This window comes from Amblyomma americanum, chromosome 1 (genome assembly GCF_052857255.1).
Source record: "Amblyomma americanum isolate KBUSLIRL-KWMA chromosome 1, ASM5285725v1, whole genome shotgun sequence".
Taxonomy (NCBI): Eukaryota; Metazoa; Arthropoda; class Arachnida; order Ixodida; family Ixodidae; genus Amblyomma; species Amblyomma americanum.
Window position 1 is genome coordinate 176,729,831 of NC_135497.1, and position 26,482 is coordinate 176,756,312.

Genomic DNA, 26,482 nt, shown 5'->3' on the forward strand with positions numbered 1-26,482 from the left:
CATCATTTCTGAAAACACTGACGCCAGGCACCACGTCTTCGAAAACACCCCACCCTAGCACCAAGGCAGCACTTCTGAATCTCGTGGTGTACCGTACCTTGCGTGCGAAGCTCCAACAAAGTATAAAAAACAGCACAGAATCCATGGGTCACCGAGGGAACAGTTTTATTGGAGCCAGCCGATGTTGCAGACAAATTGCAGATTTGCCTCAAGTTTTCGGTGTCTGTATAGTGAACAAGTCCTGAGCTAGCCTCCTCTTTACCTTCACTTGCATTGTGCTTTGTCAACCTGAAGATGTAAATCCAGCTGCAGAAAGCGCAAACTAGAGATAAGAAAGCTCTGGAAAGCTGAAGAAGTTTGACTGCTGAGAGGGGATGCGGAGGAACGTTGAATAAAAAAAAAAAAGGCCGTACGGCATGCGCGGGCCTCCACGCGCGCTATTCATCATCAAGCCAGACTGAGTGAACGGGGCAGTCTTTATTGAGAAATGGAAAAAAATTAGCCACCTTCTTGGCAACCGTATCATGAAACCATTGGCCCCAGATTCCTTCTTCATGCTGAAGGTGACTTTTGTATTTCCGGAGCAAGATTGCATAAGAACTCTGCGGCACCTATAGCAGCAATACTTAAGATGATATTTAGAAACTGAATCAACGATATATAGGGTTTAGTCATGGTGAAACAGGTGTTTCAGGCTTCATTGTGCTGGAGGGCCCTAGGGATCATTTTCTGCTACATATTACTACACTATATATATATTTATTTATTTATTTATTTATTTATTTATTTATTTGTACCTCGCAGGACACGAAGAGCATTGGGTGAGGAGGGCACAATGGGAAAATGGGAAAAAGGAATGCACAAAATTTAAATACCCGACTAAAGGTACGAAGGTCGCGGTAAAAGGCAAATACAGCAAAGGTGCCTAAAGTGGACCCAAGAAGGAAGTAAAAGAAATAAAATTTAACACAAAAATTGAAAATGCGATGAAAATACAGCTATAATCATTTACGAAGATGCGTAAAAGTGACAACAAAGTACTACTTGAACTGTATAAAAACAGAAAACACCGTTTAGAACATTACTAAAGACTCAAATGCAAACATAGGTGCTTTTCAGACTCTTCAGGATCAGAAAAAGAGATTATGGTGTCAGGAAGATCATTCGAAAGCCTAATTGCTCTATGTAATGCTGATGATGAAGTTTTTCGATGTACGTGGCTGAAGCAGAGATGATTACGTAAGCGTCGCGAACAGCTAAAAGGTCATTCCAGAGATAAAAGCTAAGTGCCGGTATAGACGTATATGCTACATTGCACTACACTTTTTAGAACAATATTTAGCCCATCGCAACAACTGAGTAGTTGGAAACTTCTCTTGATAGGAAAACTCTCAGAAAAGGACAACTGCCCCATCGCAAACGACGCTATACCTCAATTTCCGCATGCCTCTGAAAGGAATGGTTCAAAATCAAACATACCACCTTATACCCAGTGCCGCTTTCGCGGCACGACACTTCCATCCTCAGCATGCTCTTCTCAAAAGTGCAGCCGACAGCAGCTTAGCTTATGACGAAAACGAGACAACTAGAGTCACCGGAAACGTTTTTTTTTTTTACCGTAGCGCATTGTTCCTCTCCACGCCATCAGATTTGGAAGGAATATGGCTGCTGGTGCCGAACCTTCTGAGCACAACAAGCACCTTTATGTGTCCTGTGTTATTTGCCTTCGCAGCATCGTTATTATGAGTGATGACTTAAAACCCTCAGGTAGCTGGCACAGCCAGCTTCGGAGATACTACCACTCAGAAGAAACGAAAAAAATGGCCAGGCTTAGTTTGGTTAAGCCAAGAATGCGTTGCATATCTCGATGGAGTTCCGTGCTGCTCCGTTGACTCGATAGGCTATTGACTCGATCGCCATTGAAACTGCCCGTGTAGCAGCGCTCGATCGCCTTTGAGTCGATAGACTATCGGTTCGAGGGCCCTCGAAATGCCCGTGTGACAGGGGTATAAGACTGTCCCGGCGAAGGAGCGCAGCTCTTTTATACATATGCCGTGACGTCAATCATAGCGCAGCGCCCCTAGCGGGAGGCGCGGGAGTCAGGTGGTGGCTGCGGCCGCGCGCGACCGCGCCAGTTGGGGCCCAGCTATTCCTCCGTGACGTCACGCGCCGGCGCAGCGCCCCTAGCGGGAGGAGCGGGAGTCAGGTGGTGGCTGCGGCCGCGCGCGACCACGCGAATTGGGGCCCAGCTTTTCCTCCGTGACGTCACGCGCCGGCGCAGCGCCCCTAGCGGGAGGAGCGGGAGTCAGGTGGTGGCTGCGGCCGCGCGCGACCGCGCGAGTTGGGGCCCAGCTTTTCCTCCGGCTGTCGTGACGTCACGTCACGTGGTTTGGTGGCTGCCCGGCCGCGCCCAAGGGCTGAACTGAGTGATTGCAATATGCAACGCATAAAAACGCATTTTTGCATCTGTGCAAATTCGAGAGGAGAGCCGAAGCAATGGAATGACGCCGCTGCTGAAAAATTCTCTACAGAACTTTGTCGCGACGTCCAGGCAGTGTTAGGCTGCGGCACTGGTATACCTTCCACGCCTGGAGGCACCCGGAAAGAGAGTGAGGTACTCTGGAAGCCTTTACAGTGACTCCAGAGGGAACATGCTATGCGACGAGCGACGCACGCCTGATTCACCGAGTTCGTTATCTTGGTACGCCCAGCATCCGCCAGCTACACAGACTCGCGCCACTTGTGGCTTCGCTAGAGCGTGGACGCACCTGCGTCAAGATACGACAGGGCCAGGTGGTGTCGTCCTTCTGATTCCTCTGGGAGTTGCTTTGGTTGTGTTATGGCGCTGTTGTCTATGCGGAAAGGTTCAGCGAAGGTCGCCGTTCCCCTGGCTGCGGCCCCACGGGGATAAGATTCGTGATTATTCGGCTGTCGTATCGTTGGCTGTCATAAAATGAGAGGCAGGAGCGTGCAAAGCATTAATCGTTCTTAAGTTCATTCCTTGGCCGTTCTTTCGTGCTCTCTCCTTCCCGGGCCGCCGCTCCAGCCCCAGCTCAGGAGGTGCAGAGAAGGTCACGTGACACGTGCTCCGCTTTGTATCCTTCTGTTGGGAGTTTACGCCAGTGTGCGCCCCACAGCCACACGCTTTTCTAATGATGCGCGGAATGGCCAGAATTTGTTACGCCCACCGAGGTTAATCGCGTTTTCGAAACTCTGGAAGCTGATAAGGCGATTATTGCTGTCAGTTTCGGACTATTACTAATAGCCAGCTACAATATCTAATCGCAAGGAGGCGCCGAACTGCAATGTTTAAAAGTTAACTATTAAAGTTTAGTTACACAGCTTACTATTTACATGGCACCTGTTTTCTTGACGGCCACCACCACTCGCATTGCTACGAAGCAAAAGCCACCCTTATACTTCAAAAAGCCGATTTTTAAAATTTACTGGTAGGCTTCGCTGAAACACCCTGGATAATACTTGGAGCCGCATTACACAGCGGATGAGGGTGAGCCAGCGCAACGCACTGGCCCATGTTACAATAGATCCTCCGTGTTTCTAATTCCCTTAACTCGAACTTGTGGTTTATTCAGGCAGAAGCTTTCGTCCCACCAGCGTCAAGTTCAGTAAAAAGCCTCCCCTTGACTTCAGCTTCACATAAGGCAAGCAAAATTTCGATTTCCTTCGAGCACGAATTACTGAAGGTTGATTGTAATAAGTTGAGGCTTCTGACAGTTACCTCCACCGCTCCAGCGTGCGCTGTTGAAGCGCAGTACATAAAATGTTTGCGTATGCTTCATTTCATCCCGTTTGTATAAAACTAGCTGCAGTCGATTTCGGAGGCTTTATTCTTTTTAATGACATCATCTGCGTCTAGGTTCGGTCATGTGTTAGTGGAAAATGTGGCTACATATTTCGCGCAGAACGGACAAAAAAAAGTAGATGCTGTCGTTTAAGACATTTATGCCTTCAAATCCTTCGTCATTTGTTTGTTATTGCTAGACCCTACTAAGGGTTAGTTAATGAAGAAATACTAGTTAATGACGACATAGTCGTTAGTGAAAAGACGGTATAAATATGTCGCCTCAACGAGAGCGTATTGCCGGTGCCGTTATATTCTCCTGCGACAGCCGTAGGCGACAACCGCAGTGCTAGTAGCGTCTGGAGGACAACCTTTTGTGTGTGTGGCTATGGCTTCCCTGTGCATTTGCGTTAGGCGTTTAATGTCTATATGCGCCTAAAGCAGAACTATTGTTTACATATCTCCATGAACATCAGCATGCACCAAGAAGAGCTTTGGCTTAACTTGGCCGTACACAGCTACACGAGGCATAGCCACTGTTGTATGCGCACTGTTATATCACACAGAAGCGTTGCCAGGCAAGCACGGGCAATGCGACAAGGAGAGAGCATTGATTTGTGCATCCACGATCCCTGTATCCGCCAAGCCACCACCGGAGTTGACAAGTGTTTATGTTACTACTACATGCGCTTACTAGACCGTGTGTCTGTGTCGGCAGCCGCGAATGCCATGTGACTGTTATGCATACATGGACGAAAACTATGCTCCCCTGGCGTCTGTAGTCGGATGGTTGTCGTCGAAGTAAACGGTAGCACTCCGCCTGCGTCTTCGTTCTTCACAGCAACATGAGCTGGATCAGTCGCCATGGGAAGCTAAAAGTCTGCAATGGTTCCGGTAGTTACCAGACGTCTTTCCGGAACATACCACGAGAAGAGCACTGGTCCAAAACAGAATTTTCCAAGACACGCTAAGAATCATAACTGGCCTGAGCAAATTTCTTCCGTTCACTTCTGCATACTATGGTAGTCACGCACGCAACCTCACAATACACTTTGTACTCAGTACGCCTGTTTTTTTCGTTAGCAAGGAGATTTGCAAACAAAGCCCTTGCTGGCTATCCCTCTGGGTAGGTCAACGTTCACATCGTTACAAATGAAGGAAGCGCCGTGTCTTAAATCAAGAGTTGAGCGTTTGAACACGTACTGTCCAAGCCCCTTCAGCCATGTTCATCTAGCCGTGCGGTCTTATGGTTATTTGACGCAGTGTGATGCCTAACGGCGGGATTACCACTTAAAACAAGATAGGAAATATAACCCCCGTAAATGCTTGTTCGGCGTCAGCGTTCTTCAGAATGTTCCGAGATATGAATGCATCAACACGGTGCATAATTCCCTGAACGCCATGCGCTCGCATTGTAATGTTTGATTCGTTTTATTGATGTATTCTCTTTTCTGTTGCGGTTTTAGCGCAATATAACATGGCTTCTGCACACTATCTCACCTACTAGACCGACAACAGCTCTTGTGAAAGCTTTATTGTGGTGTGACGACCACGCGAACTGCTGCTATGCTAGAAGGCTAGAGCATGCTTTTTGTAGTTTCCGCCATCCTGCCCGGTTCGCAACAAAATTTTCACAGCTCGCGGTTTTTCATCCATAGCATGGCCAGCAGCCTTTTCCAGACAAGAAAAAGCAGACAAGGTCTCGCCACCACATGCAAACTCGAACGAAACTGGAGGCGAGCGTCTGCAGTCTTGAAGCAGATAGCAGACGAAACCCAAGCCCAGTTTAGCGCCAGCGTCGCCGATAAGAGGACTCAACGAGATTCCTTGGAAGGTCACATTGAAAACATTTCGCTCGGAGAATTATCGCAGAAGTGCTTGATGAAAAGCACAGAGGAATTCTAAAGGCAACATTTGATCAGTTATTCCACGAAAGTCCCACGGCAACAAGCAACACCGTTCATTAAAAATAAAGAGTACCCGTGAAAGCCAATTCAGCTTTGAGCTGAAACGTGCCCAAAGCCCCAACGTGGCAACAGCCGATGCCCCGTTGAGGTGTTGGGCGTATTCGTGTTTTGCGAGCTAACATACTTTATTCACCGCTTTTGTTCTTACTCTCGATGAGCACTCCACCTTTACAAGCACTTTCATCTCATCGATCACAAATAGCCATACTTGCCTTGAATTCTTGGATGCTTGTAGTAGGCTTGTAGACACACAAAGCGACAAATCCTGTCACTGCAATATTGAAATCCAGACTCTACCGAGTTTGTTTTTTTAATTGAAAATAAAACACGTGCACAACGACACAAGACTTCGATCTTGAGCGCGCAGTTTGCGTCCTCAAGTGCGCTCATGAACCTGCACATACACCAGAGGCCCCCACAATTTTCGCCAGCTCAGCAGTCTATATTTGTTCAACAAACAATTTTATTTCACAACGCTAGGTATAGCTGTGGGCTGCAAGCGTCTTAAAAAATATGTACTTTATGGCAGTGGAGTAATCATACGCCCATCACAATGCAATGTTAGTGGGCCTCAATGTGCGTGAATCAACAAGTTCAGCAGCACTAAGGTTCTTTGGATGGCTTCAGGTGTCTACAGCTTGGGTCCCTTGTAGATGAATGCCACATGAACAACGTGGCAAATGGCTGCTATGAGTCCCATCGCCTGCAGCAGAATAACAAGGTGAAGAAAGCGCATAAGTGATAGTTTTTTCACAACTGATTTCTTCACACGCTTAAGTCAACACATGCAGTAACGACAAAGCTTAAGAAATTGTGCAAAACAAAATTTCAACCTGACCTCTCTATAACCGATTTTCACAAAAACGACGCGCCAGGTTCCGGCGGCACCGCGAACTAGTCCCAAAAGGATCGGCGCACGCGGAACCGCGTCGTTGGCTCTGTTGCATGAGCAGTTCGCCGGCGTATACAGACATTGATGCCAGAGTTTTGCTTAAAGCTTGCATACTGTCGGTGCTGTCACATGAATGTTTGCATGCTAGCGAGATAGATGAGCCGCTAAGTGCCACTGAGCGAGTTTTCTGGGACGAGCAATACAGCAATAACATGGGAACAGGAAATTTTCAAGCTGTAGAACGATTTCAGGACCGTGGCAGCGCTGCTGTCAACATTCACCGAACCTATATTTATAAAAAAAAATGATTTGCCTGGACTAGAAGGACCTGTGTAAACACGAGGCAAGGTTTGTTAAATACCACTGAACCACCCAACCATTCACAAACCATTCCTCATTCTTAATCGGAATGGCTGATAGCCCTGCATGTGCCATCTGCGGGCATGACGATACTATATCCCACATTATTTGTGACTGCCCTGCCTATAGCGCCGAAAGGCAGTCGCTCTGCCGTGCACTGGAGCGTCTAGATCCACGCCCACTGAGAGAAACGAAGATTCTCGGTCACTGGCCGCGGCGATCGTCGGCGGTGAAGGCCTCCAATGCACTGCTCCGTTTCTTACGAACTTCTGGCCTGCACGATAGGCTGTGACTTTTACGAACGCTGACTTTACATAGTGAACATTCTTTCTCTTACATTTTTTATCTCGTCACCCCTTTCCCCCCGTGTAGGGTAGTAAACTGATTATTCTTCCGGTTAACCTCACTGCCTTTCCTCTTCTTCCTCCTCCTCCTCATCCTAGGCACAGATGCCTAATTTCAATGGCGAAAAAACTTTATCCATGAATGTTCCCACAATTTAAGGCCTTATTGCGGGATGCGTGTTTGGTGATATAGTGTTTTGTTATCCGCAGAGTGGGGTAGTGGTGTGCTATAACTATGCCATTTGAATTTCTTTCCATATCGATGTTTTTTCTTGCCCTTCTATTGCCCCATGCCCTGTCTACAGCTGCAATCAGACAGACCGGCGGATAACAAGAATAGAATAGAATGTGAAGAAAATAATTATAACATAGCGGCCTTACATTCATTACATGCATTCCATCTACTGCTGACTAACAAGCTGTGAGCACAAGGTACGGTTCACTGCTCCAAGAAGGAAGTGCGCGGAAAAAAGCGGCCTCGTTGTTCTAGCTTTCCACCTGTACACACAATTACAAACTCATGCTCACGTTCAATCTAACTCATGGTTAACGCAGTTCATCAGCACGAAAAAAGCAAAAGGGTCGAGCCTTATCATTTGAAACTCAAGCTACAGTTCCTGGAAAACTTTTGCTTACCTGTAATGTGAAATGCTATTCTAGTTTTCTCATTCACCCTTTGTACAAGTGTCTGCATCATCATTGCTATTCATTTTAAATTCTAAAAGCACGCGTCGACCGTTTGCTGCTCCGCTTTCACGTCGGCTGTTTTTGCACGCCCGACAGGGATTTCTTCCTTGGCTGTCGTTTATTTTTATTTTTTTACACACTCTAGCAAAGCCTATTTGCCCGACATGAGCTTGCCACCATAGACCAACAAGAGCGAGCTTACCTTAAGAGCGGTTCTTCCTAGGCTGATCGCGGAAGCAGCTTTGATTAACGCCGCCATATTAAATCAATTAGGGCGCCCTCTCAAGGCCGTGAAACTACTCAGTACTCTATAGGGTTACAAGCCTGAGTTGTTTCGCAGCACAGCTACATACATGCTAAGAAAAATAGAGTAGCACAGAAGTGACTAAAAAGACAAAATCGAAATTTTTATTAAACGAGTCAACAAACAGATTTCAAGCAAATATTTAGGCATGAAAGTGAACGTGACCTCACCGCAGGATTTTAGTGTATATAGCTTTCGTTCGTGACGCTAATCAGTAATGGGGAAGACAGCGATAGACGCCAAAGACAGTGTGTACGGAAAGAACGGGTGAGGGAGTAAAGGATGTAACCCTTGGCTCCTGTTACCCTCTCGGTTTCATGTGAAAATAAATAAAACGGCGAATTTTGATTACGACGCACAGAAGTTGCAGCGAACGTTTAAAACAGGAGCCTGTCCACGGTTTTAGAGACCAAGGGTGAATCGTGCTTTGTTGTATTTGAGCCCCTTTAAATATGGATGCAGCGCTCTATAAATTTCTGTGAGCACACTTTGAGGACATGGATCTGTATGCAAACAAGTTTACTCCATGTCCAGCATTCTTGGGCAAATTTTTTTAGTATTGGAATATAACAATGTGAATGTAAATATGGAAGGTAGTGGTCCATTCTTCCGGCGCCTAACGAAATATATTATAGTGTTTCCATCGCTCCCATCAAGCAGTTAAGACTGCAATAGAAAACCAATGGGGAACATTTTACACGACAGCAAAAGCCTTAGTAGGAAAAGAATGCAAGCATGCCGAAGAGATATCTGTGGATATATAGATTTTTATAGCGAAGTATTAATATATATGAAAAAACTAAGTCCACAAACTCTTTCTTGTTGAAAAATGATTTTGTGCAGAGTTGATAGGTGTGCTCGAGTACCGCGCCACTGAGAGATAACGGAAGAACGCCAGCGGTAGCGGTTGTAGATTTCCCCTTATAACGCCACGCCCTTCGGGTTCAGTGGACCTGAGGTTGTTTCGTTTTAAACTTTTATTTGTCTTTCGTTCACTATTTTTCATCTTGCTCTTGCTGATAACGGCAGCTTATGCAACCTCTAACAAATGTAGAATATGCGTCGCGTTCTAATTGACAAGAACCCTCACAGCAGTCTCACCGCATCATTTTTCCTTGGAACTTGTCACAAAAGCGATGTAATTCCTAGGTGACTCGATACTACCCACACGCACACTGCGTAGTGGCAGCCAACGAATTCCACTCCCGTGCCGTAAATAGGGACACGTCACCGAATGACGCTACGCGCGGGTGTGTTTTGGCTATACGATCACACGTGCGTTCCGTCTCTGCGTTCTATTCACGGAGTAAAATATACAGGAGAGCCCGCTCTGGACTGGCTGCAACAGTTCGGCAGGCGTCATTTTTCTCCGCGAACGCCCAGCGTGCCTCCGGCGCTCAGCGTTGCGCTGTACTCTCTCCCTCCGCTCCCGTTTGCTCGCCGACGCGGCCTTGTGCGCGCTTTCTTCTCACCCTACCCTCCTTGCAGAAATAGACAGGAACGCTAGAAATAGCCTCATCGAAGCGCCGCCTGCCGACAGTGCCACGAAACGAAATGCTGCGGCGCCATGTGTGGCGCCCAGCCGGCGAAAAGCTAGCTAACGGGATGCCACCTTTGCGCGTCTTCTGCTAGCCGGGAAACGCACAAATGGAATCGTGTTTATCGTTGAGCGTGCGATATCCTCTTTTAAGATAACACTTTTCCTTTCGTGAGTCGGCCGATGCAGCGTCAGCAGCAAATAAAACGCGGACAAGACAGCTTAATCCCAAACAGCAAAACGAGACGATCTTTGTGGTGAGAAGCTCAGTACTATAGCGCAGGCTAATTCAACTCTAAATGCGCGACCACTGTCTTCTACACGTGTTAATAAACCTCCCTTTTATTTCTTTCTCCTCCAGGCGCAAATAAATTTTTGTTTTCGTGTTCACATTTCAGTTTCTTTGTTCGCGTTTTATTTGTTACTGGCATTACGTCCGTACGTAAACATTACAGCGGCACGCAGACGACCAGCGAACCCACGAGGTAGCCGGTACGCAAACGGCACGGCATACGTGAGAAGCGCATACTGTGCAGTGTTATAATTATGGTCCTGCGAACGTGGAGGGTAGGCGATGAACTCTTTTATCGTTGACTCTAAACAAGGATATGGCCAAAGAAAGTTGTTCGCTGAGCAGTGGAGCGCCGTTCTACCAACACCGATGCTTCATCTACCCTGCTGAGGGGCGGAAATTTCTTAAATACGCACAGTATGTGGGTGTTGTGCGATGTCAGAGCACATTAAAGAACCCCATGTGGCCGGAATTTATCAAAAGCCCTGCACTACTCTCTCTCTCTCTGTTAGCTCATCTACAAATACCGGACGTTAAACCTGACATACCTTACCATTTATCTGATACAGTACTAATACTCACTAAAAGGCCATCCATGGAACGCAAAAGACAAAGAACAGACGCGAAACACGTCTTCATGAGGAGCGCGCGCATATATGAGCCATCGCAACGCGGCAGGAGAGTTGTATAAAGCAGGCATAAGCAGACGACAAACGCAAGGCATGCCATGTGTTTGCAAAATAAGAGGGTGGAAGCGTCCGCACTACGGACCCGCGCCCCGCCGCAGCATCGGTGCGGCGGGTGTCCGTACCAGGGCCAATGCCAAATCCGAGCGCCATCTATAAGACGCCCCACCAAGCCCTCTTTGATGTAGCAAAACTGAGCGCCTCTTATCAGCGCAGTCGGCGCTCCTGTCTATCTTACTCCGTGTTTCTATTCAAAGGAAGTTTTGTTTTTGTTTGTGTGTACGTGCTTTACCGCCGCATCTTGTATTATGGATAAGCCGCTTAACAGGGGTATAAAAAAATTAAGTCACGCTCGCAATACGCCGGCGCTAACACATGACACCGTAAGTTATTTCCTTCTGTGCGCAGTATTTCGTTCCCCACCGTGGCTACCTAATCGGCAACTTCACGAAAGCGCTGCGGTTGTCGGTGGAAGCGTTGTGAATTGCAAAATTGCAGCACATAGCGTTGTCTGACGCGCTGCGTGCGCGCAGCAGCGCCTGGGGTCGATATCTTGCATGTGCCTAAGCTCTAGCCCTGCTGTCGTGCAGTTAATTCTAGCACAGATTAGACCCCTTCAGAAAAGCGTTGTGTTGGATACCTTAAAAGCATATAGTCATCAGATAAGAACAATGCAATACTTTATTCCTTTTGAAGCCAAAGATATTAACTACACGCTCATCACCGAGTCTCAAGCCAATGCGCCTGCAATCACAGGTACTTCCGCCGCCAGACAATCAAAATGTTCAACTAGTAAAAAGAGGGTACCAGCGGAAACACAAAGACGCGTACAGAAGACGGAGGTGTTAGACACGGGCTAACGCTGTGCTGTGTTGGAAACTGTGCTGTATTGGAACATACATTGCAGGACAAAACTCGGATGCATGCGCATCATCAACGCCTACGACACGTGATATGAACGCGTGAATTGATGTCACCTTGATCACTTTTTCACCAGCAGCTATGTAGGCACGTTCCTTGTTCGTTAAGCACAACGACCAATGACTTACACAATTTTCTTTCTAAGTGCCGATATGAAAAGCTTCTAAGATTTCCCGTAAAGATCTGATGCTTCCCGTCCCCAAATTGGTCACATGATCCAAAAACTTCACAGTTTTTTGCACTTTTAGCAGCTGCGGCAGTGCAATGCCAAATGGCTTTCTTGGTCCCCACTTAGATTTGTGTTGTGTTCTTGCAGGTGCTTATTAACGCGCCTGTCTGCCCGTCCTATATGCACCCTTCCGCAGGCCAACGGAATGCGGCAAACAACACCAGCCTTGCACTCATTTCGGGGTTTCACATGGTTGACTTTACATGCCCTTTTCTTCCACCCTTCGACTCCAATTTTCGAGCAAATGGCAGCCAGTTTACACGGTGCGGAAAAACACAAGGCTGACACCATGCCTTTCAGCTACACTCTTGATGCAGCGGGACACTTTCTGTAAGTATGGCATGACTTCCAATTTCTTCATTAGCTCCGAGGTCGGCAGCTTCTGGCCTGCAAGAGCCTTCACTTTCCGCAACCCGGATTCAGCCACTGCATTGATCACCGAGAAAAGAAAACCCGCTGCGAGCAACCTCTAGACCTGATGCATCAGTCTACATGCCATGCGGTGGCAGCAGCTCTTATGCACTGCATCCATGAAGGCCTCCGAACGCTAAGCCCCTCTTGATGAGATTAGACCGGTTAGATGCATGCGGCATCAGTGTTTTCTTTGTGCGGGGTGAAAACATCCAGCATACATGGTTAGTGCAAGTCGAGGAACCTAATGGTTTTGTCATTTGGCAGTTCATAGGTAAAATTTTAACCCCATGAGGAGGCTTTAGAAACATATAAAATATCTTGTGCTGTACGATCTACGCTGTTCCTTGGTGACAGGCTTAGAAATATATATAAAAAAAATCAGCGGATCTAACGAGACGGACCACATGATCACTATGCAATGATGTGCAAATGAGGTTGTCAATTTTTGCCAAGAAAATACTGAATAGAACCGGGGCGACGTTACATCCAGAACGTATTCCTCAAATTTCTTTTCTTAAAATACGGCACGCCTAACCTCGACCAGTTCAAGAAAACGCTCCAATACTTACGCTCCAAAAGCTTATCACGGGGAATCGAGTAATAAAGATCCCCTATCTCCTCCATCCTCTATGTATACACTTACCAGAATGCGCCTCTCCTCTTTAGAACCTGTTGTGGTCGGCAGTATGTACTAGATAAATAAACGGTGACGATAATGGCGCGTCATTCACCTATAATGAGTGACCTGTGATATCGGCAATCTATTGCGCACACGCTCACCCACAGTTGTCACACTGGTCCCGTACGTTCCGGGAACGTCGTGACCGGCGCAGCAAAGGAAGGCGCGCATAGAGCAGCCTTATTTCTGCTTCGTCCTTAGCACCAGTCGCCACAGTAGATTTTCTGTTTTGTTCTGTTATTGTTGCTAGGATGCACCTTTTATCCCCGACTATGAACAAAGTACTCATACTGGTCGGAACTGTTACCGAATTGCTGTTAACCGACCTAGGCTTCTTTATGTTACAGGAGTCGTGCAATAACAACAGATCTTTATAAGCGACTAGTTCGGCGGGAATTTCTCCTTGAGTCTCAGGGAAAATGGCATGAATTCCAGTTGACTTTCTCGGCATTGGTGTCGGTGTATCTCAAAGGAAATTCATTTCAGCACGCATGCATGACATCGTCGATAATGCAGGTCTTAGTTGGCATAGATAGCGCTGCTTGTGCTGACTGCTGCCCACTCCCGTGCTCTTAAAGCTGATGAAGTGTATACTTTGTAAGTGCATACTTGGGAACTGTATACTTGGGTGAATATTTGGACCAAACTTCAAACTTCGTTTGAATATACACACACCAAAAAAACTTGTCCTTTGCTTCTTTCCTTGGTGTCAACAGATGTGACACACCAGGAAGGAGATACGTAGAAGAACGGCGGTTTGGGCTAGATGGTATTCCTTCATTATTATGCAACAGCGCTACAGGACGAAGACAAGAACAAGAAGGGACAAACAGACTGTTCTGAGCTTACAACTGTCTCTCTTTTATTGGATGACACTTGTCAATTTATACGCTGACCAAACCTGCGCACATGCGCAGCGTCAAAGACATGCGCCAAACCCATACGTGCTTACCGAAATTAAAACCACTTCAAAAGCACACGTGTGCACGCAGAGCCGTTATCCACTGTGCAGTATGCTGATTTCCCTGGCTGAAAATGTTACTGAAGGTGCACTAACACACCCATCCGCCTTCCTGATAATGTGGAATGCCTCAGCTATCTCCCTTGTGCGCCGGTCATTATGCACATTATGTGCGCAGGTTTGGTCAATGTATAAATTGACGTGTGTCTTCCAGAAAAGGACGGTTGTAAGTTCAGCGCAGTCTGATTATCCCTTCTTGTTCTTGTCTTCGTCCTGTAGCACTGTTGCATAATAATGGCGGAGATACGCCTTGGTGCACTGACGAGTTCTGCATAGTGCCATTGCTCGCAAACGCGGTCCCCTGGACCACATTTAGAAAAATAAATCCTTCATGCAGTTCCCTAAAGTTTCAGTAGTAGCAGTAGCGGAAATCAGCGAGTTTGAAGCCTCGTCAAAACGCGGCTAATCTAATTTGCGTCCGCATGCAGCTTACCCCAGCAGCGATGGTTCCTGAAGGGCTGAATCTATTGAGCTGGGCCAGGACTGCAATGCCACCGGCGGCGTAGAGGATAATGCCGAACACGTGGAACAGGAAGTACTGGAATCATGAGGCGAGAAACAAGTCAATACAATCCGAGTCAGAATGCAAGCGCTTGTTGACCGAAAAAATAATGACAGCGACCACAAACAAAAACGTCCTCAGATCTCAAGGCTCATGATTCACATGCAGCTGACAAAGTTATATTTAAATTCCAGTGTCCTGTATGTTTTAGTTAGCAGGTATTTTCGCTGCCACACTAAACATGCAAGTCACTGAAACAAGGCTTATTTAATTCTCAGGCTGACTCGTAACGAACGGACGAGGGGGCAACCTCCCTGCTTGAAAAAAACTTATTTCAGATAACCGCAATGATCATTTTTGAATTTTTTAAGAAAAAGAAATGAAGAAAGATTAAGAAATGCGCTGTGCATGCAACAGGGGGTGCCAAAGAAGTACATATTGTAGTCCACACACTTGTCCAGAGCGCTCTGACGGCGCGCTGTGTTACGACTTTATTACAGTAGCTGCTGCCTGGTGGACCCGATATAGGTTTTAAAGACTTGAGGAGTTAAACTCGATCAATGCGAATGCGCATGCACAATATGGTCTTGATTTTAGACCTAGGCCGCTCGTAGATGATGCAAGTGTACACCCCGGTGCGCAGTTCGAGTGCTATGGACAGGTGTGTGGACGACTGTACAAGGCAAAAGAATACAGTTAGTGCAAAAAACGCTTCAGAACGAGAAGCAATGAGAAATAAATGATGCATTCTTCTCGTCGTATGTTTTGTCGAAAGAAAGGCATCTATTATGAAAAACATTGAACTTTTAGCCCGATATCCTTCCAAGCTTCTGGTAAAATAAATTGAATTGAACTGAATTGAATTCAAAGCCATCGCTTTCTGGTTTCGTAAAAAAATGCGTGCAGGGGGGTATCAGATCGAAAGATATTTGTAAATTACTGATCGGAGGTTGTATGACAGTCAAATTAAGGTACAGCACGTTACTACACGAATGATCAGTGTCGAATGTTCCGATTCGTTCGCGTAGCTTTTTGAGGGGTCCTTGCGCTGACAAGAAGTAACTCGGCGCAAATAACTAGAAATTCAAAAATTAATATAAGATCATCTTCATCTCGCCGCCATTTGAAGCTTGGGAGAGACGGTGCAGCAGTGATTTGAGAGAAACTCTCGGTACTGGAATGAAAAGGCTGCGCAAAAATAAAGAATCCTTTTTCTGCAGCTTCTCAATACTTTCACCACGTGTGCTACAGATGACATCGCTTACAACCGAAGCAGTCTTTAAAATCTGAAAGTGGCGTGTGGGGTTTCGCATCCCGTAATTACACATGGGCTATACAAGACACGCCGCAGTCACGGCCTTCGAATCAATTCCGAAAACCCGGGGTTCTTTAATCTGCACCGACATTGCACCGCTTCTTTTTGTTTCAGTTTTTTTTTATTTATTTGACTTTACAGGTCCCGAGGGGCATTGTGTAAAGGAGGTTAAAAATCAAAGTGAAACTCGGCCACCGCGGCCGGGATTTAACCCCGCAAACGCCAAAGCCACCAAGGCACCTGCGCAGCCGAAACCTGAAAGAGACTTTCGGCTGCGTTCGTATGCATATATCCTAACGAGCCCCTCATATTTTCTGTTCTTTTCTACTTGCCACCTACTTGGGCCACGGTCGGCGCATTTGTGCAGCGAACTTTTGAGAACTAAGAAGCCTGAACATTCAATATTCAGAGAGAGCAAACTGCATGGTCCGAGGCGTTATAAATCGCGTTTTGTCGGCGAACGTGTAAAGAGCATTTTTTAACATTCCATTAGAGTAAATGATGGAGACAGATGAGAGAAAGAGTAGGGAAGAAAGGGTCGGGAGGTTAATCATATGGTACTGGCTCATTACCATGTGCTGGGGTAAAGAGATGGTGGACATAAAAGGGGAAGGAGAAATGACGTGGGAGTTAATTATGAAAGGCGTCAGGCGGAGAAGTAAGGGTTTTGTGTACATAAGAGCAGAGCGGACAGTGGATGGACCGTCAACTGTCTGCTCCTCTTACATGTGCCCTGGTGCAATGTTACAAAATTTGAATCGCTAACTGGCCGTCCTTTCAGCGTTTTTTTTTTTTTGAAGTGCAAAGAGAAAATGAGCGCGGCGTCAAGAAGGACGCCAAGGACTATAATCCCTGCTGCTCAAACTAAAGCAACAGCTTTATTGAAATAAGAAAACAGAATTAATTTGATGCGCTCTGTGGCTGTACGAATGTACCTTCGTTCTTGCTTTGCACTGAACAAGGTATTGCTCTATACGCACCACTATATTACTCACAAGTGTTGCGAGGAAAGCACAGGCAACGCGGCAAGGAGAAAGCATTGATTCGTGCATACAGAATCCCTGTATTCGTGAAGCCATCACCGGAGTTGACAAGTGTTTACGTATGATACTACTGCAAGCATGTGAGTCGACCGCGTGTCTGTGTCGGCAGCCCCGATCGCCATGCGACTTTTATGCATACACGCCGAATAAAACTCTGCTCCCTTTGTGCTTGTAGTCGGATGCTTGTCGAGATAAACGGTTGCACTCCGCCTGCGTCATCGTTCTTAACAAATGGCGACAAGGATGTGATTAAGGCTAAAGCCGAGGGAGCAGTGTCCAGTCAGAACATCCGCAGGAGTAAACCCAGAGTGTTTCCAGCAACAAGATGTGCAGTAGCCCTAGATCCGCGCCTTCACGGGTAAAAAAAAAGCAAAAACAAAAAGAGAAAGCAAACATAAGGAAAAAACCTTGTCAGCCAACACGTGCATATTACAAAAGCATAAGATTGCGGTCCTTCAGATAGCAACAAGATGCGCTACTGCACATCTTGACATGGTTTGACATTGTGGTGTGTTTTTATACTCATGTCACTTCCGAAAAATAAACAGTTGTTGTAGCGCTTCGTCATGTGTGTTTGTGTGTGTCCTTTCCGTGCCAGTTAGTGCTTTCCGATTAAATACGAACTAGCCCCATAGTAACTCTTCAGAACATGTGGCAACGAAGAGAGGGGAATGCCAAAATAACAGCTCGTACATGAAAAGTTAGATATTGACGACGTAAATTTTCTTGTCACTTTATTAAACGTCAGTAAGAAACTTGAGGTCTTAAGTAAAAGGCCACAGCAACTAGCTTCAAGCTGACTACAGCTACGAACCATTTTCTAGGTGTGGCTTAAGAAAAGTATAAGTTTTGTGGCAGCTCAGGGACCTGGCAACGACAACAACAACAACAAAAAACATTTTACGATCCAGTACCGATGTTTGAACCAAACAGCAGATATGAAAACAAAAAAAGAGTCAAGCGCCAAAAAGTTAAACCTAGCGCATCGCCCTCGCTAACTCCGAGCACAACCGCCATGGCTGGAGGAAGAGAGAGAGAGATAAGAAGGGGGACGAGTCAGCGTGCCTTTATCTAGAAACGGAACTGACATGTTGGGAAAAAACACCAATAATACTGACGAAAAAGGATAGCCCTACACTTTACACAGGCAGATAACATAGCTTTGATATTTGGGCTTGTTTAACCGCACTGATAGGGTTTGGAGTGTCGTCCATTCGAAGCACCCGCACTTTCGAAAATTTCACTCGCCTGCCTAGAGACAGCTCGGCAGTCTACATACAGGCGATGAACATTCTATGGACGTTCTATTGAATTTTTTGTAAGGGCAAGGCGAAGAGCAGAAAGACGAAGAAGCGCTTCTTTGTTCCTTCTTTCATTCCTTGGTGTGTTTTATGACGCGCTACGCTTTGGGTCGGACTACATCATGCCGAAAAATATTTGAAGGCGCTGCTAACCTCATTTAGCTTATTATTTAGTTCGAAGCACGTAACTGTAAATGCTGTCAGTACCTGCCGCAAGAAGCAGCTAAAAAAAAAAGGGACGCCGGAAGCCGAAGCTACACACTTAGAGCTGGTGGTCATTTGCTCTTTGTGTGCCGCTGTCGACTTGGACGGGCTCACGAGAAGTGATAACGCGAATAAAAGGTGCTAATCTGCACACCAGGTGTCCACGTGCAGAGGGGAATTTTGCGTCTTGCCTTCAGGTGCACACCACCGCCAAAATTTCTAGCTGCTGGCAAACGTACTTGAACTGTAAAGAGCGTTTCTTTCCTTCTTTCTACAGGTTGTATTGTATGGAGGAAATAAAGTTGCGGTACTCGCAAGTCGCGGTTTCGCCTCCATGAAAATACGGCCAAGGCGGCCGAAATCGAACCCGCGACCTTGGGATCAGTAGCCGAACGCCAAAGCCACTGAGCCACCGTAGCGGGTAATTTGGGTGGTGTTAAGTCGTTCACAAACCAGCGTTGTGTCCGACTAGTCCGTGACATGACTGCGGTTGTGTCCTTGAACGTTCCTTTTTCTCGTCCTTAGTGTTCCTCGCGAGCTATAGTTACCACGTCTGAGCTATTCTGAACAGCATTCTTTTTTTTTACCTGAAATACAAAGTTGAAGACTTACGAAGAAGGTGTTGGGCAGTAGCGTCCCTGACGCCGACAGGAAGGCGGAGAACACGATGTAGAAGGACACCAGCCAGTAGGCGAACGAAATGAGCAGGAGGAAGATGCCCGAGTGACCCCCGGCATACTGGTAGCACAGGCTGAACACGATGATTCCCAGGATCTGCGCATTGAGTTCACGCCAGCCTTGTTACCTCACAAACAGTGGACAATGTACCGCGTAATCATTGAAGAAACTCTCTGAAAAGCAGTCGCATGGATCAAGCAATAAAATATGGCTCAACAGAAAAACCTCCTCCTACGTGGGGGTAACCAGCACACACACTTTTTCGGGCGCCGTCTGACGCCTTCCGCAGGTTATCGTCGCCGGCGTAAAGATTTGGTAGGTATATTTCTCACTGATACCGTGGAGGTCGTCCCCAGCACATGTGGCCTGTACCGACCAGAACAATCTGGAAAGAACAAATGAGAGGCTAGGTCACGTAGTCAGAAACTTATTTTGCAGTTTAAATCGTATCCTTACGCGAAATAAACTCAGCTTCGTGCATAAGTTAGTGCGAGAACTCATTATCCATTTTTCTAGTTTACCATGGGTGCTTCGGCACTATCGGCTCAAGTCGCGCAAAATAGGACGCTCATTTTTTAGATAAGAAGCCACGATTAAGGCTTCGGCATGCGTTGCGGCCGGAAGCGTTCAACCCAGGTAACATGTTGCAGAAGCGGCGGCGAGCCGAAAATGCGCACCAAAGGCTGTTTTCCTTTCTTATCGCTGTCGTGTATGGAGACGTAACTGGTCGTTATCGATTCGCTAGACCGAGTTGCCGACTGCGCGAATTTTTTCGCAGGCACCGCGAGGCAGTGGAAACGCGCGTTCTCGCACGCCTCCCCCGGATGGCCTCGGCCAGCTGCGGGGTCAGTCTCTCTCTTGCCTGAGGGGCAAGCCGCCCAATTACGAAGATTCCCGAGTCGAACACTCGCCCTCAACGAAGCGTCGTCTGCTGGTTGGGGAGAAGGACCCAGCGCATACCGCAGGCAGCAGGTTTCAAATTTTTGCAAGATGTCCCCAGAAGCTGGGAAATAATAGAAGTGGGCTCTTTAGGCGAGCACAGTTATTTTGGAGGCCAGATGACGAACTCAGTACATATTTATTTCAGTCACAGTTTGCTCGTTAACGACAACGGTTTTTCAATCAATTAATGGGTTATCACATGCGCCAAAAAACTGTATGACCTTGGAAGTAAGTGGCTTGACCGCAATGGAAAGATAATATAACAGTAAAACAATTTCTGCGAAAGCCGTTTGATCCTCGTGGTAGAATTGCAGTCCTGCAAGGCAGCACATGGTATTGATTATGAAAGGTGCCATAAAGTATGCGGGCTGTCGTAAAAATGAGGCGTAGCGCTGCACTCGAACGATTGTTTAATACATAAACGGTTTATATTACGCGGTACAAAACCGAATGTTTACTTCAGGCGGAAGTTGATGTGTCTAACGCAGTTTTCTCATTTGTCCACGTACAATCATTAAATTGGGGAAGATGGTTGATGGAGTAACGTTCCAAAGCGACTTAGGCTATGAGGGATGCCTTGGTCGAGGGCACCGAATAATTTAGACCACCTTGGCCCGTATTCTATCGGCCGTCCATTTTCCGTTGTCCATTTGGCGTCCATTCGATTCTCTGTCAGTGGTCACTGGGCTGGATTATCTGTCAGTGGTCACTGGGACAGTGGTCACCCGCGGCTCCCAAGCATCTGGGGCAAGCGACCCATTGGGTGGTTGGCGACCGGACTTGACCATTGGCTGCATTTCGCAGCCAATGGCAGCCAGTGGTCAGGACCGGCCGCCTGCTGTCGACAGAGCGCTACGATGAACCCACCATTGGCTGCATATTGCATCCAATTTTAGCCAATGGTGAGGTTCGGTCGCCAACCACCCTGTGGCTGGGTCGCTTGCCATGGCGCTTGGAAGGCGCGGGTATATTTGAGTGGCTACAGACAGAGGACCGAATGGACACAAGATTGGCAAATAAAAATCGACAGTTTATAGAATGGGGCCCCTGGGGCTCTTTGACGTGCACTTGCATCGCACAGTACACGGGCCTCTAGCATTTAGCCTCCATCGAAATGCGAACGCCGTGGCTGGGATCGAACCCCGGTCTTTCGGGTCAGCAGCCGAGCACCATAACCACTGGGCCACCGCGGCGGCTAAATTCGGGAAAACGTAATCACTGAAATTATCTAAATTTTTCAGACAGCTCAAAGCTGTCAATTAAATGACTACGAAAAAAATGACTTCCTACGGCTACGCATTCTAAGCAGGTTCAGTCATCGGAGGTCTTTCCACGGTGCTGGAAGCGCTGTTGTCCACGTGCAATTGCTGCATTTTTGGCGGAAATGCAAGGCACTTGCTGCTTAAGAGTGGGTACTGCTCTTGACTGGAGCTGCACCCGATAGCGGACACCTTGCGGAAGATCTGTCGCAAGATAACGAAATGCGTTAAAGGGGTACCGCGAGGTAATAAAGGGGCCATAAAGTGACAACAAAGGGCGTTCAAAACATGCTAAAAGAGGCAGAGGGTATGAGCTGGATAAATCTGATGGCAAAGAAGGCCTCAATAGATCTGTGTTAACACGGAAGAAGTGAATGTAAAAAGGAATCACTGTACGATAATCCAGGAGGCAGTACGCCATCGTTTGAAGCGAGATGAAAATACGTCAGAACGCGCAGCTATAAAAAGAAGTATGCCCAGGACCGGGATGATGAACTACGTAGTGTGTGCAGTAAGTGCGATGAGAAAAATTTTGTTACAAATTCCTTAGTGCTAATAAAGATCAGCATAGCCGAGGCAACGCATTCAGGGACAACTAAACGTGTGTGTGTCCGCGATAGACGTCAGTAAAAAACGGTTGTAGGATTAGTGACCTAAAAGCAAATAACTGACATTAGGATAAATATTCATGAGTAAAATTCTGTTATAAATTCCTTAGTGCTAATAAAGATCATCATAGCCGAGGCAGCAGATTCAGGGACAACTAAACGTGTGTGTGTCCGCGATAGACGTAAGGAACGGTTGTAGGATTAGTGACCTAAAAGCAAATAACTGATCTTAGGATAAATATTCATGAGTAAAATTCGGCATAGCCTAGAAACTGTATTTGTGCCGGAAAGAAGGGTGAATTCCACGACCCTACCTGTTATATACTCAAGAAAAAGGATTTAATAAAGTAGCAAAAGTTTCAGAGCATAGTGGCGCCCTCTCTCGTACCCTTTCAGAGGAGACACTCTTAATATGTGTCCATTTGTCCCCCGACGAAGATCCAGGCCCACAATACTTAAGTGAGCAAACGTTTGCTATTTTCCACTGGGCGTTTGCATATCGAAAGATGCTATAAACAGAGTCAATTTTTAGACATATTGGTGCTGATTGTTTCCATTCATGGCGAAGAACTTCTTCAATGTCCAAAATGTTTACAATGCTGAGTGGCGGAAATGTTTGGCATTAAAAAGCTGGAAGCGAAGTTCAAACTTAGCGGATTCGTTTTGATAAAATTACCGCTCATAGTTAAAAGATACGCCCACACATCGGGGTATGCGTGGGCTGCGCAGTTTGTACGCGCCGAGCACACGTTTTTGTGTTACGTATTCGTAGTCACGAGCCCAGCACAGCAAAGGCGCCGTGACTACGAATGTGGCAACACCCTAACTCTTCGAGCTACGTGGTACTCGTTTGCAACACTGCTCCCCCTTCCCTTTCCCTGACCAGGTAACTTCTGCGACTCCTCACGCTTTATTCTACCCGCACGCTCCTTATGTGCCTCCTCGCGCGCCCTTCCGTCTGCCTAGACTGGGCACCCTGCTATCCGAGTTTGCTAGTGACCGGAAGCTTTTACGAGGGCAGGCTTGCGAAGGAATCAGCGATACGTGCGGACATGAAGCGACGTCAACGAGCTTTCTCTGAGATACAGCGACATTCCGCGCATGCGTTGCGTGCTGCAGCTGCGATAGTAATGTGCAATGCGTCGGAAGGAATCTGCGACACCCGCACCACTACACGAGCTCACACCGTTTCTAAAAATAAAAGGCGTGCTCGCAGAGCAAGCTCGTAGCAGTTCATAAATTCATTTTCACGCATGGATTTTTTCCGCTCGTTTTCGAGCATCTTTTTGTTATTACTGTGCACACAACAAGGCAATGATGGCGTAAATGGGGCATAAGTACTTCTGTGCACGTCTTACTTTCTTTTTATTTTGCCTTGTTCTGATACCGAACTAAGAAGCCTTATGCAGTCACAAACAATGCAAAAAAGCCTAAAGGCCAAAACATCAAACAAAATCGGAAACGTGGGATTCGTCAGTCTTCTGAACAGCAACAGCAAAAACTAACGTTAAGTGACCAAGGTTGAGGCACAATGTTCCGAAACGTTGCGCTGCATCTTCCTTCGCTGTAATGTGCACCGAGTCTTGAGCTCCACCAACAGCACCTAACCCCTCTTACGCTACCGCCCACGTGAACCGCTTAACCGGCAGAATTCCAAAGCCCGATCTGAGGTGCGCGAACACATTTCCGAGCATTTGTCCGGGCGCCAAGCAGGGGCCTCGGCCAAAACTGCGGATTTGCTGCGCACTAAAAGGAGGAAAAAAAAATATGCGGACACGGCCAAATCGTTCGCTCTTACCAGCTCAATGAGAGTCAGAATTCCTCCGATGCTGGTCAGGAACGATGTGTTCACCGAGAGGGCGACCACTGGCGACGAACCGCTTGTCACGGTGGTGGTTTGGCGAACAGTCGTGGTGCTGGAAGACATTTTACTGACCTGCACGCAATCATTATTTCACAAGTTAATTTCGTTTTCCGCGCGTATTTCGGTGTCACAAGGGCCGGTCGATGTTCGGTTTCAGCACCAATCGTTAAATTAAAATGCTCACTCAATATGATAGCTCTTCTGCGCTCAACGAGCAGGCGAAGGCGACCCCGCCCACTCCCAGCGTCCCTGCTACGAAAGCCGCTCTTTACGAAACAGTCCAAGGCGAACTATCGCGCGTCTCTGGTTTTGTAAACGCGCAGCTATGATATTGACGCTCAAAGTTCGCTCTACAGAATGACAAGAGCGACACGGACTAATTGTAAACGACAAATGAATGGCAGCTAATTTCCTTCTTTGCATTGTTATATGAAACCCGCTACCGTCAACAAGATGCGCGACAAGCTACACGCATCGAGTAGGTCAGTGGAAGCGTTACCTGGGAGGTGCGCCGGAGGACGCGCCGGAAGCGAAACCGGAGGGGGCACTGCACAAGTGGGACGCGTGTCGCACCGCTAGTCTGCAGAGCGCAAAGCTTGAATGCAGCGTCCGGAACAACAGCGATCTTCTTTCCGGCAGCCCACAACGGGATGTGATGTCAGGATGGGCGTCGCTCGTGTGCTTTGGGGGAGAGGCGCGCCTTTGGGAGACGACGCCGCGGCGATATTGCGCGTCGCGCATCGGCCAGGAATGCTGAGAGCGAAGGGGGGGAGGGAGGGAGGAGTGGGGGGAGGGGAAGCGGGTCTCCAAGGCCGCGCTCGCCCGAAGCGGCCGGGCGGCTGGGAAGTTGTTTGTACGGGGACCACCCTCCCCCATTTGAAGCGCTTGAATGTAAGCGTTCGTCCGCGGATCCTCGCAGCACGCGCGGGCTTCTTGCTGCGTGTTTCGCGCCGCCGCCGCGCGAAACGACGTGCTTCTCTAAGTGGCATTCCGCGGAGCTACGCCAGTTGAGACGAGAGGTTAGTTGCGGAGCAAGTTGGCCGCGAGTCCGCCACGGCATCAGGGCGAGCGTGCGAATGCGCGGCCAAGACACTTTCGTGTGATACTCTGTACCGTTTAACAGTCGCTCTTTTAATCAGGCGCCACGCAGCTCAAAGGTAGTTGGATCGTGCTGTCGCTAACCAGTGGGTCAGGTTATGCTGTAATGCCTAGAAGTCCGTCAGGCACTCACTCCATCGTGAACTTTCGCATCTCAAGCATTTCCAGCTTATTGTTGCCTGACAGCGACGTGCCCGAAAAACACAATATGAGAAAAAAGACGCGCACCTCCCCTAGCTTATTCTTAGCGCGGTTCAGTGACAATCCATCGTCACAGCGCTGTGTTTGTCTCTTTCTCAGTCCCGTCTTTCGTGCGCTGTGCCTTCATTTAGTGCCATGTACCGACTAGCCCAGACAAACACCATATTGCACAATCCATTCCTTTTTTTGATGGGGAGGGGGTTGCTGTGTTAAACAAGTCAAGCTCATCACCGGGAAACATTCGTTGCTAACCTGCGGTCGCTTCGTGCTTGGCACTAGAGAGCAGCATAGGAGCCTGGCTGCTTCTGAATCCATCTCTCCACTTTTGCACACAACTGAACATACAGCTCCTGTTGAGCCCCATGCTAGAGGCACTAGAGTGCCTTAGAAATCGAGCTAGTTGAAAACGTGGTTATCCAACGGATCGCTCACACAGGGGAAATAAGGCAGAAATAAAAAGTGAAAGTGACCCACGAATAATGCACAAAGCGTGCAGTAAACAGCAATCTGAGAGGAAACAAGGTTTGAGCATTCATTTATTGATTCCTTCATAAGCATGCGCGACAAGCACACTTTTTTCTGTTTTCTAACTACTTTTCCTTTTGGCGCATAATATCCAAAAATCACTGTCAAATTTTGTTGAGAAATGAGAAGACAATTTCCAGTATTGTGCAAAAAGTTTGTTCCATCTCATATCGCTCACGACTGAATACGTGCCCAGCTGTAGCATGAGCATGACAGCCCGCCCAACGCGTTTGGTGGGGCTGCTACCGGGTTGCCGCGGTTGCTGAAGTCTTCTAGGCGTTTATAGGTACGGCGCTCAGCTTACATTGCTGAGATCTATTTGGCAGTAGCAGCTTTTGCAGAATTCAAGCGCTGCTTTCTACTATCATTTGGGAGTCCTTTCACTATCACGTGCGATATAGCTCATCCGCGGCGCAAAGAAATCAAACAAAGCCTGCGGCATATGAGGTTTGCCATGGAAAGGTACTAAAAAGATACGTTCTTGTGTCTTCGCTTTGAATAGTGCGGATGCAGGGCGATTTATCTACAGTGCAAGCACAAAAACAGAAAAGATTCCCTAACTTGTGCGCGCCCAGGAGTACACACTATTTTCTGACATAAAACTTATTGAAAGGGGTAAAAAGTTACGATTTTATTTGAGTATGTAACCACTTGGCTACTCAACCCGTATCTCGTCTATTGCAGGGTGCAACATCCGTCGTAACTGGCCTATATGCCCATTCAGTTTTAATTTTTTTTTCACTGCGAGAGAATCAAAGTAACGAAGTGTTAAGCACCCATTAAGAGAAAAAAAAATTTTCTCTCTCT

At 47.3% G+C, this 26,482-nt stretch overlaps 1 protein-coding gene across 2 annotated transcripts in view; it reads right to left on the reverse strand.

Moving 5' to 3' along the window:
• Positions 1 to 6,190: 6,190 nt before the first annotated feature.
• The window catches only part of LOC144114243 (uncharacterized), a 33,178-nt gene continuing 12,886 nt past the window's right edge, over positions 6,191 to 26,482 (reverse strand). Inside the window, exons 1-5 of one of the 2 annotated variants that reach the window (XM_077647844.1) lie at positions 24,351 to 24,536; positions 23,786 to 23,923; positions 19,113 to 19,274; positions 14,569 to 14,673; positions 6,191 to 6,472 (exon numbers count right to left, since the gene is read on the reverse strand). In XM_077647844.1, the coding sequence (XP_077503970.1) occupies positions 6,401 to 6,472; positions 14,569 to 14,673; positions 19,113 to 19,274; positions 23,786 to 23,914 (468 nt within the window). In that variant the 5' untranslated portion in view covers positions 23,915 to 23,923; positions 24,351 to 24,536 and the 3' untranslated portion in view covers positions 6,191 to 6,400. Of the gene's footprint in view, positions 6,473 to 14,568; positions 14,674 to 19,112; positions 19,275 to 23,785; positions 23,924 to 24,350; positions 24,537 to 26,482 lie in introns of those variants that run through there. The other variant, XM_077647845.1, reaches the window with a different exon arrangement.